The 14,477-nt window shown below is 35.6% G+C and overlaps 2 protein-coding genes across 3 annotated transcripts in view; one reads left to right on the top strand and one right to left on the bottom strand.

Annotated features, from left to right (window-relative positions):
• Positions 1–14,477, top strand: part of LOC120336002 (general transcription factor II-I repeat domain-containing protein 2-like) — a 305,240-nt gene that overhangs the window by 5,948 nt on the left and 284,815 nt on the right. The window lies entirely within an intron of this gene.
• The window catches only part of LOC120331108 (uncharacterized), a 447,434-nt gene continuing 436,243 nt past the window's right edge, over positions 3,287–14,477 (bottom strand). The window contains exons 37-41 of the mRNA XM_078116167.1: positions 14,148–14,312; positions 13,429–13,593; positions 10,437–10,601; positions 7,335–7,499; positions 3,287–6,066 (exon numbers count right to left, since the gene is read on the bottom strand). Coding sequence (XP_077972293.1) covers positions 5,872–6,066; positions 7,335–7,499; positions 10,437–10,601; positions 13,429–13,593; positions 14,148–14,312 — 855 coding nt within the window. The 3' untranslated portion in view covers positions 3,287–5,871. The remainder of the gene's footprint in view (positions 6,067–7,334; positions 7,500–10,436; positions 10,602–13,428; positions 13,594–14,147; positions 14,313–14,477) is intronic.

Raw genomic sequence — 14,477 nt, 5'->3', positions numbered from 1 at the left:
CGCGTCCATTGGCCAGTTTGTTTCCGGCGGGTACGTGCAATGTCTTGCTAGCTAAATTCAGGCTTATGCTGTGCAGCCCAGCGCTAGCCCACTTGCTGGAGGTAAATGCGTTATTTTGTTTGTTTCGTTGTTTTCCGTAACGTATCACATGTAAAATCAATACTAATTGGTCCTGTTCTGACGTTTACGTGAATGTAACATTGAACAACGTCTTTTTGACGAAGGCCTTATCTACAAAAAAGCATGCTTGGGCGAATAAGAAAATTCTCAATGCTTGAAAACGGCAGGCTATCTTTCTTCCTTTTGCTGTAAATAAAAAAAATCTAAATTCGAATTATTTGTATTATTAACGTCAATTCCTTTCTATTTTTCGAACTAAACCCGATATTTGGATAGAGAATATGCGCATGAACTCTCGATAGCAATATGGTCAATGAAGACAGCCGGGATGGCTTCAAATGTAGGCCTATGTAGTAAAATAGGAAAATGTAAAGTCACAAAATCACAGCTAAGGGGTCGTTGTCTTCGGAGGCGTTCCGCTTTGAAGTCACAAAAATATGGTAACCCTAGCTAAATTCAGTGAATAGACGATGATACAATGAAAAAAGTGTTTTTGAATTTCATGTGTGTTTGCTCATTTTCGTACATTACGTTCTGCCGCCTGCTCTTGCTTACACCTCAATGGCAACCCTTGGTAAGCGTGCCATACTTGGCACGCAAGCCCATTTATTCGGCACGCGAGCGAGGCCTTGAAAACGAGATCATTCTCCTTCAGATAAAAAGTTTCAAGACTCTGAGTTATCTGATAAAACTCGGTGTTCGTTTATTCATTATGGTTGGTAACACTCCATTATTAATTTAAACTCTTTTTTGTCCTTTCATGACGAGTGGCTACACAGAAATATATTATGACAGAACAGATGAGTCAGCTTTGGAGAAGAGCGCTGCATTGATTTTGCTACATTCTTACATAATATAGTTCGTCTGTACCACCGTTTTTCTCTATTTCTGCTTGATTTATTAAGTTGTGAAGCTCATGTTGGTTAGAGTTACTCGCTAACATACTGTTATGAATTGATTTCGAAAAAAATATAAGCGATTAAGAAAGGGAATGCAAGAGAAGAGTGCAAAAAAACGAACCATTGCGTGATTGCTAAACTGCTATACAATAATATGTCAGAGTTTCTTCGGATCTCAAAACGAAATAGATTGTTTACAGGTAGTGTGCGTCCCCTACTTATGAAATTTTGTACCTACGAAGGTGCTTCCGTAACGAATTAATTTCGTAGGTAAAGTTTCTACTGTAGTTGCAAGCACAAAAAATTTTTTCCTTTTTGTTATTGATCTTACGACACTGTTAGGGGTTCTTGCAGAAATGGCGCGTTAAAACTCATAAATTAACAACTGCTATTCAAATTTATTTTCACACCGGCTAAACGATTTGAGTGGAGAACACGTTTTTATAACGTGTATTTTTCAACAGGATTTTACTAGCTAGTTTTGCTAATATGACAGTGGCACGCAGGCGCTACTATAGGCTTTGCGACGCAATAAGATTGGAATTGCTCTCACACACCAGATTAACAAAACTAAAAACTCGTTTCGCGGGCACACCATTCAAAATTGGCACTTCTCCGCGGGACTCATAATTTTTATTTGCGGGCTGCAGTTTGCACATCCCTGCTATATCTGAATGATTTCTTATATAGTATATAACAGGGCTACTCAACTGGCGGACCGCGGTCCGAATCTGGACCTTTTGAGTATTCGATTCGGACCGCGTCTAATTCTTTATTTTGGATCATTGGCTACTTTTCGAAGTTTTTTTTATAAAATCACTTTTATAAGTTTAAATATATATGAAAAGAACTATAACGCCATAATAAACAAACTTGATTAGCTAATAATCATTAGTCGGCCTAGGAAGTGCGTGTTTAAGGATGCCGAAATATAATTTCAGGAAAGACCGGACCCAAATATTCTTGAAGTTTTGTATGCGGATCCTCCGTAAAAATAGTTGAGTAACCCTGGTATATAATACAGTACGGGCCAGGAGCCTCGGTGACCTAACCGGTCTTGCATACTGATCCTCAAAATAATGATCAACCAATTATTGTTAAATTAAATTATATTTTCTGTTGCTCCAAATGTATCATGATGTTGACATTGTTTGTAATAATAAATATAACTCTCTCTCGTCCGGTTATCATTCCATTTACCAGTCCATGTTGGACATAGTTAGCCAGTTATTTGTTTTCCGATGCATGGACTTGATGGCGGAAGAAGCCGTAACAGACCAGCGGTTACCTGAACCACCCCACGATGGCAAAGAGTTCAGCATAAGGTGGTTCACGTAACCGATGGTCGTTTGAAACAGTGGTTGGCAACCACCGGGCCGCGGCCCATCGCCTGTCCGCAGAGAGGTGACACAAAAACGGACAAGGCCATAATAAAACCTCTACAATCTAACCACAAACCCTACGACTAAAAACAGCACCCAACAGCAAACCATACAAACACAACGCACTTGAGCAGCATGTCTGACTTCACAAACAATTACCATGTCAGTATGCCGCAATAATGCTGGGTCAGTTGTTTCCACTGCGCCCGTATAAGAGTGTCTTTCATCAGTTCGTATCTTCAACAAAATAATTATCGCTAAGAACGTGACTACTCCACTACTAGCTCGTAGCTAACCGGTCATGCCTAGTCAGTGCTAATTCTATACTTCAGAATCCGGATAATTATAAAGTTAGCACATCGGGTAAAAAAATTAGTTATGGCAAAACAAACATCAATCAATACAGAGTCAGAAGGGGTACAGGCATTGTTACCTTTCCCACAATCTTATTAATGTGAGGCCTGATTTTCAATATTGATAAGTACAAAAACGAAATAACGAAGTAGTCCGGATGTAGAAAACACGTTACGTGTGTCAACTTCGGCCATATCTCCAATATGGGAACAGTTAATCGCCAGCCAACAAATGCAGATATCGCACTAAATGGCATCGCCGTCGTATTTAGAATATTGTCAACATAAATTTTCCTAATGCGTATAATTTATTGCATAGGCTTAGTCCGTTTGTGTAAAGGTGGTCCACCAAAATTTTGGTCAGGCTTTACCGGTCCGTCACTTGGAAAAAGTTGCCGACCACTGGGTTAAGGTTTCCTCCATCATCGCTTGACCTAGTGTTTTCGGTGTTCGGAATTTATCGCTTAACATAGAATATTACGACTTTTTTAAATTCATTGTAATGTTTCGAAATAATACCAGTTGCGACTTATATGGCGCTTGTTCTGGTGGCATTTCACCAGACTTGCTCATTAGACAGTATTTTCATATTTATCCCGGGGGAGATGGAAACCGATGAAATGTCTCAACAATTCTCGTCCTTATCAGACAAAACGGTGAGAGATTATTTGGCATGTTACTTGTTTTATATATATACACATACTTGATAATAGAGGGAACCATAATCAACTAGCGGCACATGAACCACCCTGCGGCTTCGAGAGGCCAGCAGTCCTCTCGCAGATAATTAACCTACACGGGATGCGAACCTGCGTTGGGTAATCAGAGGATATCATATTATCGACTAGAGAAGGGGTGTGCAAGCTGCGGCCCGCGGGCCTCAAGGAAAAATTGCGCGGCCCGCAGAAAAGTTCCAATTTTGGAGTTGTGGCGATTCACGAAACAAGGTTTTTAAATGTAGTTTAATCTGATACATGCGAGCAATTCCAATCCTTCTTGCGTCGCAAATCCTACTATACCCGAGTCCAATTTATTATCTATATTTATGACGTTATAATGCCCTACCAGCTAGCTTCTGTGAATCAAACATCGCGATTCACAAAGCTATCACTTGCCGAGCAGCGAGCGATTTAAGGAGAGTGAAGAACGAATGCCAATAAATTAGTAAGAACGGGCAATTAACCTAACCAAACTTGACCTAAGAAATGAAAAAGCAGTTGGAAAAATTTTACTATTGAAAGATACAAAAGCTAAATGAGTTTTAGTTTCAGCATATCAGTTAATTATGTCTAAATCTTGCCTAGATTTAGATAGGACTGTGGTGGAAGCCGACGAGACAGCTTATTCATACAGCCTTTAGTCTATTTACTAGTTCATGTTGGGATTAGTTAGCCAGTTATTTGTTTCAGATGCATAGACTCTATGGCGGAGGAAGCCGTAATCCACCAGCCGTTACGTGAACCACCCTACGGTGGCGAGGAGCCCAGCAATCCACTCACGCATAATTTTATCTTTGGAGTGCAGAATTGTACTTAAAAAATGCAAGCGGGTATGAATAATAGAAGGCTATAAATGTATATTGTACTAATATAGTAACTTGACAAAGCAAAGCCGTAGTTAGTTTGGCAATTGCAGGTTTTCGTATAATTAAGTTCCGTTGCGAATTGGGGAGAAAAGTGATCCTATTAAAATAAATTTTGTATAAACATGTAAGAAAAAGCTGTGTGATTTGAGCACAGAGTTGAGGTCTGGGTAATTCCCAAAATTATATGGGGTTGAAGTCATAACGGTAAGACAAAGAATTCTTGTAGACAACGAAAGAGCAGGTGCTAGGTTCTGCGGGGCCCAATTAGAAATCTGATGGCAGACCCCCTACCCCTCATATTAAAATTTATGGGTCTTTATATAAAAAAAATAAACATTTAATACTTGCTATAAAACAAATTTAAGGTAATAGGATGTTTTTATTGTTTTACTTTTAACATCAAGAAATGCAAAATATGCGATTTCATTATACTCTTTCAGAAAAATACTTTTCTAGCCATTTTATCAGCAAATTCATTTAAAATCAACAGCTTCAGCAATTTTGCTTTCTATAAGAACCATTGACAAACTGTTGAGTCTTTCAATTGGTTATGGCGACATAACGATAATTTACTAAATTTACCATGCATAACAAATCAATATTATGAGAAAGATTATTTCACTTTATATTTTACGTTTTCAGCAGTATTTTGTACCTCATAATACAGATAAATAATACAGAAAAAGACTAGCGCAGGGTGCGGGGCCCAATTCGATAAAAGATTTAATTTGATAAAATCGGCTTGAAACCAGCCTTGAGGAAGAGATGTTACATCTTTGTTCAAAAATGGTTCCATCTATTAAAGTATTTTTATTGGCATTGGTAAATATATAATGTCAAGCGTACACCCAGCATTCGGTTGCTACTCCATGTTTTGCGCTCAATGGTATTTTATAATTTTTGCTAGTTGCCTCTCCAGCGACATAGTGTTTTTAGTTACGCATTCATTTGCATTACGTCAAAAATTTGAAAATTATATAAAGCTGCAAATGTTACGATACCCAATAAATTGTCCCATGTCGAAAAAAACAAGTTGATTTTTTGAGAAATACAATTTATACTTTTTTCGATTTTTGGCAAATATTTGAAAGTATCGACTTTTTATTAGGATGATTTTCTGTTGAGCAAAATATTCAAATCCATGACCGATACCAGCATTTAAAATGCCTTGCCGTATTAATTTAGCTTTTTTCAACATAACTCATGGTTAAAAATAAATGCATTAGCCAGCCTAATTTCACGGCCATCTATTGACATAAAAAGTGTCGTAAAATGCCCGATAATTAATTTTTAATCCGTATTTTCATACTTACGAAAATATAAAAGCATTAATAGTCTAACACGGCAATCCGTGGGCAAAAAATGTCTGGTCAAATAGCCAGGTTGTAGATAACAGTTATTCCATTGTTCATGCAACTAGTTAATTATTCGGAATCCCTGACTGAAATATTTGATGAAATAAATGAAAATCAAAAGAAATTTTCATAAGACATAATTCCAATAAAATCATCCTCGGATACGGCGTCTGTGACTCACTGGTAGCCATCGAACTCAACCCCAGTATCAGCAATCAATGCTTTGAATCTCTCCAATCGATCATCGTTGAAGTAGCAAAACCGCATGTACAATTTTTCAACCTGGCATTGATGAACAATTTCACTCATTGCAGATAATCCTTCATCTCCGAGTTTGCTGACTTTGTTCCAACTCAGATTCAAGCTATCGATCTGAAATGATACATGTTGTTATCATATAATATTTATGAATTGAAATATAGGTCATGGTTGGGATGCATATAGGTCGGTTCGCTATTTTAGTATTTCCCTTGAATACTTCAGATACTTTGACAGACAGTTTGGAAAACCTAGAAGAAGTGGTACGTGCTCACTCACCTAAAATAATTATAATATTCCACACGCTCACACGAGTAGTTACTCAGTTCAATGATTTTCTAATTGTGCCAAGCGCTACAAACCAGGGTTGAAGCTGTAATGTCTTGTTGGCGCTAGAGGCAAGCCTATCATCTTAGCTGGAGCCGGAGCTTTCATAAATTTAGTGACTCCAGCCCTCAACCAATCAATTTCTTTTTCCAATTCATAATTTTCATACAAACTTTTTACAAATGATAAAATTCATCCTTCTTCAGTTTTAAAATTTTTTTTAATAGTTAATTATTAATATTAATTTATAATTTTAATTTTCAAATTTATATAAATAAAATTTTCATTTTATTTTGAATTATTCAGAAATTCAATTTATTAAGCATTGATCTTAACTATATGGATGTTCCCCCCACCATTGACTATGCTTATACTTTATAATTGCAAAATTTTCGATGCATAATTGGGATTGTTTTGGAGAGATGGCGCTCAACTGGTTTACATAACGCAAGCCATAATTTTTCTTTGAAATATTTAACCATGTGCCGCTCACAGGTACTGGTAGATAATTTAATCCTATCGCAGGTTTTTCAGGAATAATTTTTGATTATTGCAATTGAACTGAAATTTGTCGGAATTTATCTTAACATTGAAGGTATTTGATTATTAACAAATTCAAACACAATTGATAACTGAATAACACACAAAACCACGAAAACGAGGCAATGTTCACAACCTTGCCCATTATCTGTCTGAGCGAAAGAATTGTCTGAGTGGCTACAAAAAACTGCAATTGTTACGATAATGTTGACTTATCAGTGATTGGTCATTATTACAAAATGAACAAGGAAATCGAAGCTCAGGAAAATATCAATTGCATAACAGTTTGAAAATCTCAGATTCCCATCTCATACCCACCACCTCGGGGTGTGATAAAATGGGTAGGAAATGCTGAAACATGGGATATTTTGGTCCGTAAAACTCATCAAAAAGCTGCTTGCACAAAGCTTCGTTCTGGGTAAAAAAAACATGTAATAATGGCGCATAATACAGCAATGTCCAAAACATTACTAAATCATAGCCAACATCTGGTCAGGTATATGAACCGGTTTTACCTTTGCATTACTAGTGTTTTCCTTGAATGCATTTATTCCTTCTGCTGTCAGATTGCATTGCCAAGCTTTGAATTCCTTCACCTGACATTTTGAAACAACTAATCCAACTTCACCCCAACCAGCAGTGTCAAGATTATCGTTTCCACTGATATCTAGTATATCCAACTGAAATAAATAAGATCAGTGAACTATTGTAAATAAACTCGGTCACAAAATGTGATCTTGACAAAGAATAAAATTATGAGAAATGGAAAAGCAAACCATAAAAACTGATTGATCAGGATAGACAAATATTTTATAAAGAATTTAATAGTCTGTTGTTTTGATGGAAATTCAACCCAAACAAAATCTGATAGCTGATTAAAATTTTACAAGTTAATCAGGGCATATATGCTGCATGGAGAAAAAGTTTCTTGATAATTGAGTGTTTTCAATTACCAGAAGCCAAAGTTTTAAAATTCTATGGAAAAATATTTGCTCACGAATGAGGAAAAATGGTGTATTTGACTTTTCAAGTGGAATGTTGTTTAGGTTGACTTATATATACAGATGTTATTGCACTACCTTCAACACAGAAAACCTTCGCATCAAACAAAAATCAACAGTCACTCAGATATAATAGCAAGACTGTGATTGCATGGATAGAACCTAGAACAGTGATTCCCATCTTTCACCCCTGCTAACCGACAATACGCAACAATATGGCTCATGCACCAGCAGTGAAATTATGAAACAGACGTGTTGTTTTGATCAAAATATTTTGTAGTGAATGTCCGATTAAACACTAACAAATATGATTAGTTTCCAAAGTGTTAATCTCGGCAAGCGGGTATTTAAAGTCGAATCAAACTTGAGTGAAACTTGTTTTCATGGTTGGTTTTGCGATCATTCAATAATAAATTAGGAATAGAAAATATGGGCAAATGAAATATTACGACCAGAGATATGAGTTTAAGTACTGAAAAAACCAATGAAAATGAGGCAACATTCACAACCATCCTGAATTAATGTCTGGGCGGAAGAAGCATCTTGAGCGAATGCACAAATTGCAATTGTTGCGTTATTTTTGACTTATTAGTGATTGGTCGTTGTTACGGAAATAAACAAGGAAATAGAAGCTTCAGATCCCACTCCCATGCCCACCACTACAGAGTGAGATAAATTGAATGGGCAATGCTGAAACCTGAAATATTTCGGTTTGTCAAACTCATTAAAGGCTGCGTTCACAGAGCTTCGTTCTGAGCGTAAAGCGTGTAATAATGTCGCATAATACAGCAACGTCCAAAACATTTGGGTGTCGCTTCTCGATAACCAGTTTGGTTCCCTGCGACTTTCCTTCCCCTGTGAAACTGTGTAAATTGTTTTTTTTTGTCATATTTTGTGATTGTGACATTTTTTACTGATTCAATGTTAATTTTTATATACAGTTGTTATTGCAGTTGGCAATAGTAATGCATTGCCTTCAAAACAGGAAACCTCGGCATCAAACAAAAATGAACAGTCTCTCAGATATATAAGCAGGACTGTCACTGCATGGATAGAGCCTACAACATTAGTTTCCAACCTTTTACCCCTGCGGATTGGCAACACAAAAAAATATGGCTCATTGTCCAGTCAAATTTTCAAAATGAATGGAACAGATGTGTTGTTTCGATCAAAATAATTTGTAGTGAATGTCTGATTAAACACCAACAAATACGATTATTTGCCACAGCTTTAATCCCGGCAAGCGATTAATTAAATTAAATATTCATTCACCTGACATGTAAAATAGCTATCCAACTTAACCAAAATCAGCAGTGCGAAGTGTTATCAGAGAATACAAGAAAAATGGCAAAAATATAACCGCTAAGAAAATAAAAACATTTTTACGCCGCCTCAAGTAATTTGTGAAACTGCAAAGAATATTATTGTATTGTTTTCTCTTGCCTGTTTCTCTAATAAAAGCCTTTATACACTCACTATTACCCCAAATAATTTAAGTTAATTACTAAGATATCACTCAGTTCAACGATTTACCAATTGTGCTAAGCACTGCGAAAAAGGGTCGAAGCTGTGATGTTTTGTTGGAGCTGGAGCCAAGCCTAACATTTTAGTTGGAAGCGAAGCTTCCAGGAAATTTAGTGACTCAAGCTCTCGACCAATTAATTATTTTTCACATTCATAAATTTCTTAAAAACTTTATACCAATGATAAAATCCATTATTTTTCAGTTTTATTTTATTTTTTCAACAGTTAATTTCTGATATTATGTCACAATTTCAGAGTTGAATTTGTATAATTAAAATTTCCATTCAATATTCACTTAATTTAGAAAATTATTTTAATAAGCGTTGGTCATAACTGTATAGATATAGATATTTCCGAAAAATTTTTCATATACTTTAGTATTGCAAAATTTGTGATGCATGATTGGGGATTGTTTTGGAGATATGGCGCTTACAAACGGGTTTAGAGAAAATCTACGATAGACTGGGATTAAATTAGCTGACAATCTGTTAGCGGCATGGATGGCTCTAAACAGATTGTTAGCTAATTTATGCCCAGTCTATCGTAGATTTTCTGGGAATAATTTTTATTGCCATAAATTGGAGCGCGTAGGAAGTTGTGACATTTAAGATATTCAATAAACAACTTATTTATGAAAAAATTGTTACGTTATTGTTGACCTTTTAGTGATTGGTCACTGTTCATGAAATAAACAAGAAAATCGAAGCTCGGGAAAAATATCCATTACATCACAGATTAAAATTTTCAGATTCGATGTCTATGCTCTCCACCTCATGGTTTGTTAAATAGTGTGGGCAATGGTGTACCTGAAATATTTCAGTTTGTCAAACTCATCAATGGCTGCTTGTACAGAGTTTTGTTACGAGTGTAAAGCATGTGATAATGTCGTATAATAAAGCAATCTCCAAAACATTTGGGTGTCGCTGCTCGATAACCAGTTTGATTCGTCGCGACTTCTCTTCTCTAGTAAGTGAATTATTTTTTTTGTCGTAATTTATGATTGTGATATTTTTTACCGGTTGAAAAAATAAACTTGACTTGACATTTCTAAATGATGGCAAATATATGTTCAGGTATGTGAACTGGTTTTACCTTTGCATCACTAGTGTTTTCCTTGAATGCTTTCATTTCTTCTGCTGTCAGATTGCAATCCAAAGCCTCGAATTCCTTTACCTGACATTTTGAAACAACTAATCCAACTTCACCAAAGCCAGCAGTTCCAAGACTATCATTCCAACTGACATCTAGTTTATCCAACTGAAATAAATAAGAGCAGTGAACTAATGTAGATGAACTCGGTTACAAAATGTGATTGTGATAAGAAATAAAAGTATGAGAAATGAAGAAAGCAAACTTTAAAAACTGATTGATCAAAATGGACAAATTTTTTATCAAAAATTCAAATGTCTGTTGTTTTGATGGAAATGTAACCCAAACAAAATCTGATAGCTGATTGAATAAAATTTTTCCCAATTTATTAAGACAGATATACTACTACATGAAGAAAAGTCTTCCATGGTAATTAAGCTTTTTCGAATACCAGAGACCAATTTTGTAAAATTCTATTGAAAAAATATTCACAAACAAAATAGAAAAAAGCAGTATTTGACTTTTTGAAGGGTCACTTTATTCAAGTTGACTTATACAGTTGTTATTGCAGTGGGCGATAGCAATGCATTGTCTCCAATACAGGAAACCTCCACATCGAACATAAATGAACAGTCACTCAGATATATAACCAAGACCGTGATTACATGGATAGAGCTTGGAACAATGGTTACCAATCATTACCATGCGGACTGGGAACATCCAAAAATACGATTAAACACTAAAAAATATAGGTTTATTCGCCAAAGCGTTAATTCCGACAAGCGGTTAATTAAAAACGATGACTAAAACTTGAGTGATATTCGTTTTCATGGTTGCTTTGGCGATCATTCAAGAACAAATTTGGAATAGAAAATATGGGCAAATCAAATATCACGGCCAGAGATATGAGTTTAGTTTTTTTTTTGAAACAACAGAAAACTGCAAATAACGTGCAAAACCATAAAAACAAGGCAATGCTCACAACTATGCTGAATATCTGTCTGAACAAATTAAGTGTCTGAGCGGGTGCACATATTGCCTATCCATTGCATCATAGTGTTTAAAACTCTCAGATTCCGCTCCCATGCACCACCATTTATCAAAAATTCAAATGTCTGTTGTTTTGATGGAAATGTAACCCAATCAAAATCTGATAGCTGATTAAAATTTTCTTTGTTAATTAAGACATATATACTACATGAAAAAAAGTCTTCTTGGTAATTAAGCTTGTTCGAATACCGGAGACCAATTTTGTAAAATTCTATTGAAAAAAAATTCACATACAAAATAGAAAAAAGCAATATTTGACTTTTTGAAGGGTCACTTTATTCAAGTTGAATTATACAGTTGTTATTGCAGTGGGCGATAGCAATGCATTGTCTTCAATACAGAAAACCTTCGCATCAAACATAAACGACGGTCACTCAGATATATAAGCAGGACTGTCACTGCATGGATAGAGCCTGGAACAATGGTTACCAATCATTACCATGCGGACTGAGATCAACCAAACATACAATTAAACACTAAAAAATATAGGTTTATTCGCCAAAGCGTTAATTCCGGCCAGCGGTTATAATTAAAACACGTTGAATAAAACTTGAGTGATATTCGTTTTCATGGTTGCTTTGGCAATCATTCAAGAATAAATTTGGAATAGAAAATATGGGCAAATCAAATATCACGACCAGAGCTATGAGTTTAAGTTTTTTTTTTTGAAACAACAGAAAACTGCAAAGAACGTGCAAAACCATAAGAAAGGCAATGCTCACAACTATGCTGAATATTTGTCTGAGCAAATTAAGTGTCTGAGCGGGTGCACATATGGCATATCCATTGCATCATAGTGTTTAAAACTCTCAGATTCCGCTCCCATGCCCACCACCACGTCAGGGTGTATTGAATTGTATGGGCAATGCTGAGTCTGAGATATTTCGGCCCTTAAAACTCACCAAAGGCTGCTTGCACAAAGCTTCGTTCTTAGCAAAATGCATGTGATAATGTCTCATAATAAAATCTGATATCAAAATATTGTTAAATTCTATTGAAAAAATATTTGCTCACAATAGAGGAAAGATAGTGTATTTGACTTTTCATATGGAATTTCGTTTAAGTTGATCTATTTATGGAGTTGTTAATGCAGTGGGCAATATGAATGCATTGTCTTCAATACAGAAAACCTTCACATCCAATAAGTATGAACAGTCACTCAGATATATAAGCAGGACTGTCATTGCATGGATAAAGCAGAAACAGCGGTTCCCAATCTTTTACGCCTGTAAACCGACAATACACAATAATATGGCTTATGCAACGGCAGTCAAATTATGTAACAGGCGTGTTGTTTTGATCAAAATATTTTGCAGCGAATGTCCGATTAAACACTAACAAATATGATTAGTTGCCAAAGTGTTAATCTAGGCAAGCGGTTATTTAAAGACAAATCAAACTTGAGTGAAATTTGTTTTCATGGTTGGTTTTGCGATTATTCAATAATAAATTTGGAATAGAAAATATGGGCAAATTAAATAGTACGACCAGAAAATGAGTTTTAAGTACTTTTTTTGGAACAACAGAAAACTGACAAATAACACGCAAACCCATGAAAATGAGGCAACATTCACAACCATGCTGAATATATATCTGGGCAAAAGAAGCATCTTGAGCGGCTGCATATATTGCAATTGTTATGTTATTGTTGACTTATTAGTGATTGGTCATTGTTACGGTAATAAACAAAGTACCGAAGCTCAGAAAAAATATCCATTGAATCACAGAATGAAATTTTCAAATTTCACTCCCATGCCCACCACCACAGGGTTTGATAAATTGTGTGGGCAATGCTGAACTCAAGATATTTAGATCTGCCAAACTCATCGATGGCTGCTTACACTGAGCTTTGTTCCATGTGAAAAGCATGTAATAATGTCGCATAATTCAGCAAAAAATCAAAATTATAGCAGATATATGGTCAGGTATATAAACTGATCTTTACCTTGGCATTACGAGAGTTTTCTTTGAATGCTCTTATTGCTTTTGCTGTCAGATTGCAATCCCGAGCCTGCAATTTCTTCACCTCACAATTTGAAACAACCAATCCAACTTCACCAAAACCAGCAGTGCCAAGATTCTTGTTCAAACTGATATCTAGTATATTCAACTGAAATAAATAAGATCAGTGAACCAATCTAAATGAACTCACAAAATGCCAAGATCATTATTCGAACTGACAATCCGTGTATCTATCCAACTTAAGTAAAAAAAGAAATTGGCGAACCGACTAATCTGAGAAAATTGGCCAGAAAATGATATTTCATTAGATAAAAAAGCAGTGATATCAGACATTCGGACAGAAAAGATCGCACAAATTGTTCAAAAAGCTGTTGACATTATAAAACTTTTTTCTTAACGAATTCAAGCAGCCACATACTGCTCGGTTCCGACTGCTGTCGTAAAGAGTCATTGATGGATTGTGCAACAGGATTGCTGATCTAATCGATATCTCACGGTAGATTACAAAAATGCTGGCCGGCACAGTTTCATAAATTGTCTTTCAATTTGTCTTGGGAGTTATAAATGACTAAAAATACTCTGTGGTGACCAAAGTCATTGCACTGGAATAACCATTAAACAACTCATAAACTGTTTGTTATATCAAGACATGCTTGATTTATATCCAATGCATGACCATTTATGTAAGTTAACCTGTGGTACCTTGGCATTGCGAGTGTTTTCCTTGAATGCTTTTATTCCTTCTGCTGTCAGATTGCAATTCTGAGACTTCAATTCCTTCACCTGGCATTTTGAAACAACTGTTCCAACTTTACCAAAACCAGCAGTGCCAAGATCCTTGTTGTTGCTGACCTTCAGTACATCCAACTAAAATAAATAATAAAATTAATCCTTCAATTCATAAATAAATTGAGAATTCATTTTGAAAATTTATCATTTATTTATTATCATTTTAATATTTTGCCTAATCGGTGCCAGGTGTTATGCAAAGTATCTGATGTTCTCTCAATTCAGGATTTTTTAACCTTCTGT

The sequence above is a fragment of the Styela clava genome, chromosome 9 (genome assembly GCF_964204865.1).
Source record: "Styela clava chromosome 9, kaStyClav1.hap1.2, whole genome shotgun sequence".
In the NCBI taxonomy this organism is placed as follows: domain Eukaryota; kingdom Metazoa; phylum Chordata; class Ascidiacea; order Stolidobranchia; family Styelidae; genus Styela; species Styela clava.
Note: the sequence above shows the minus strand (reverse complement) of the source record. Positions and strands in the feature narration are given on the sequence as shown.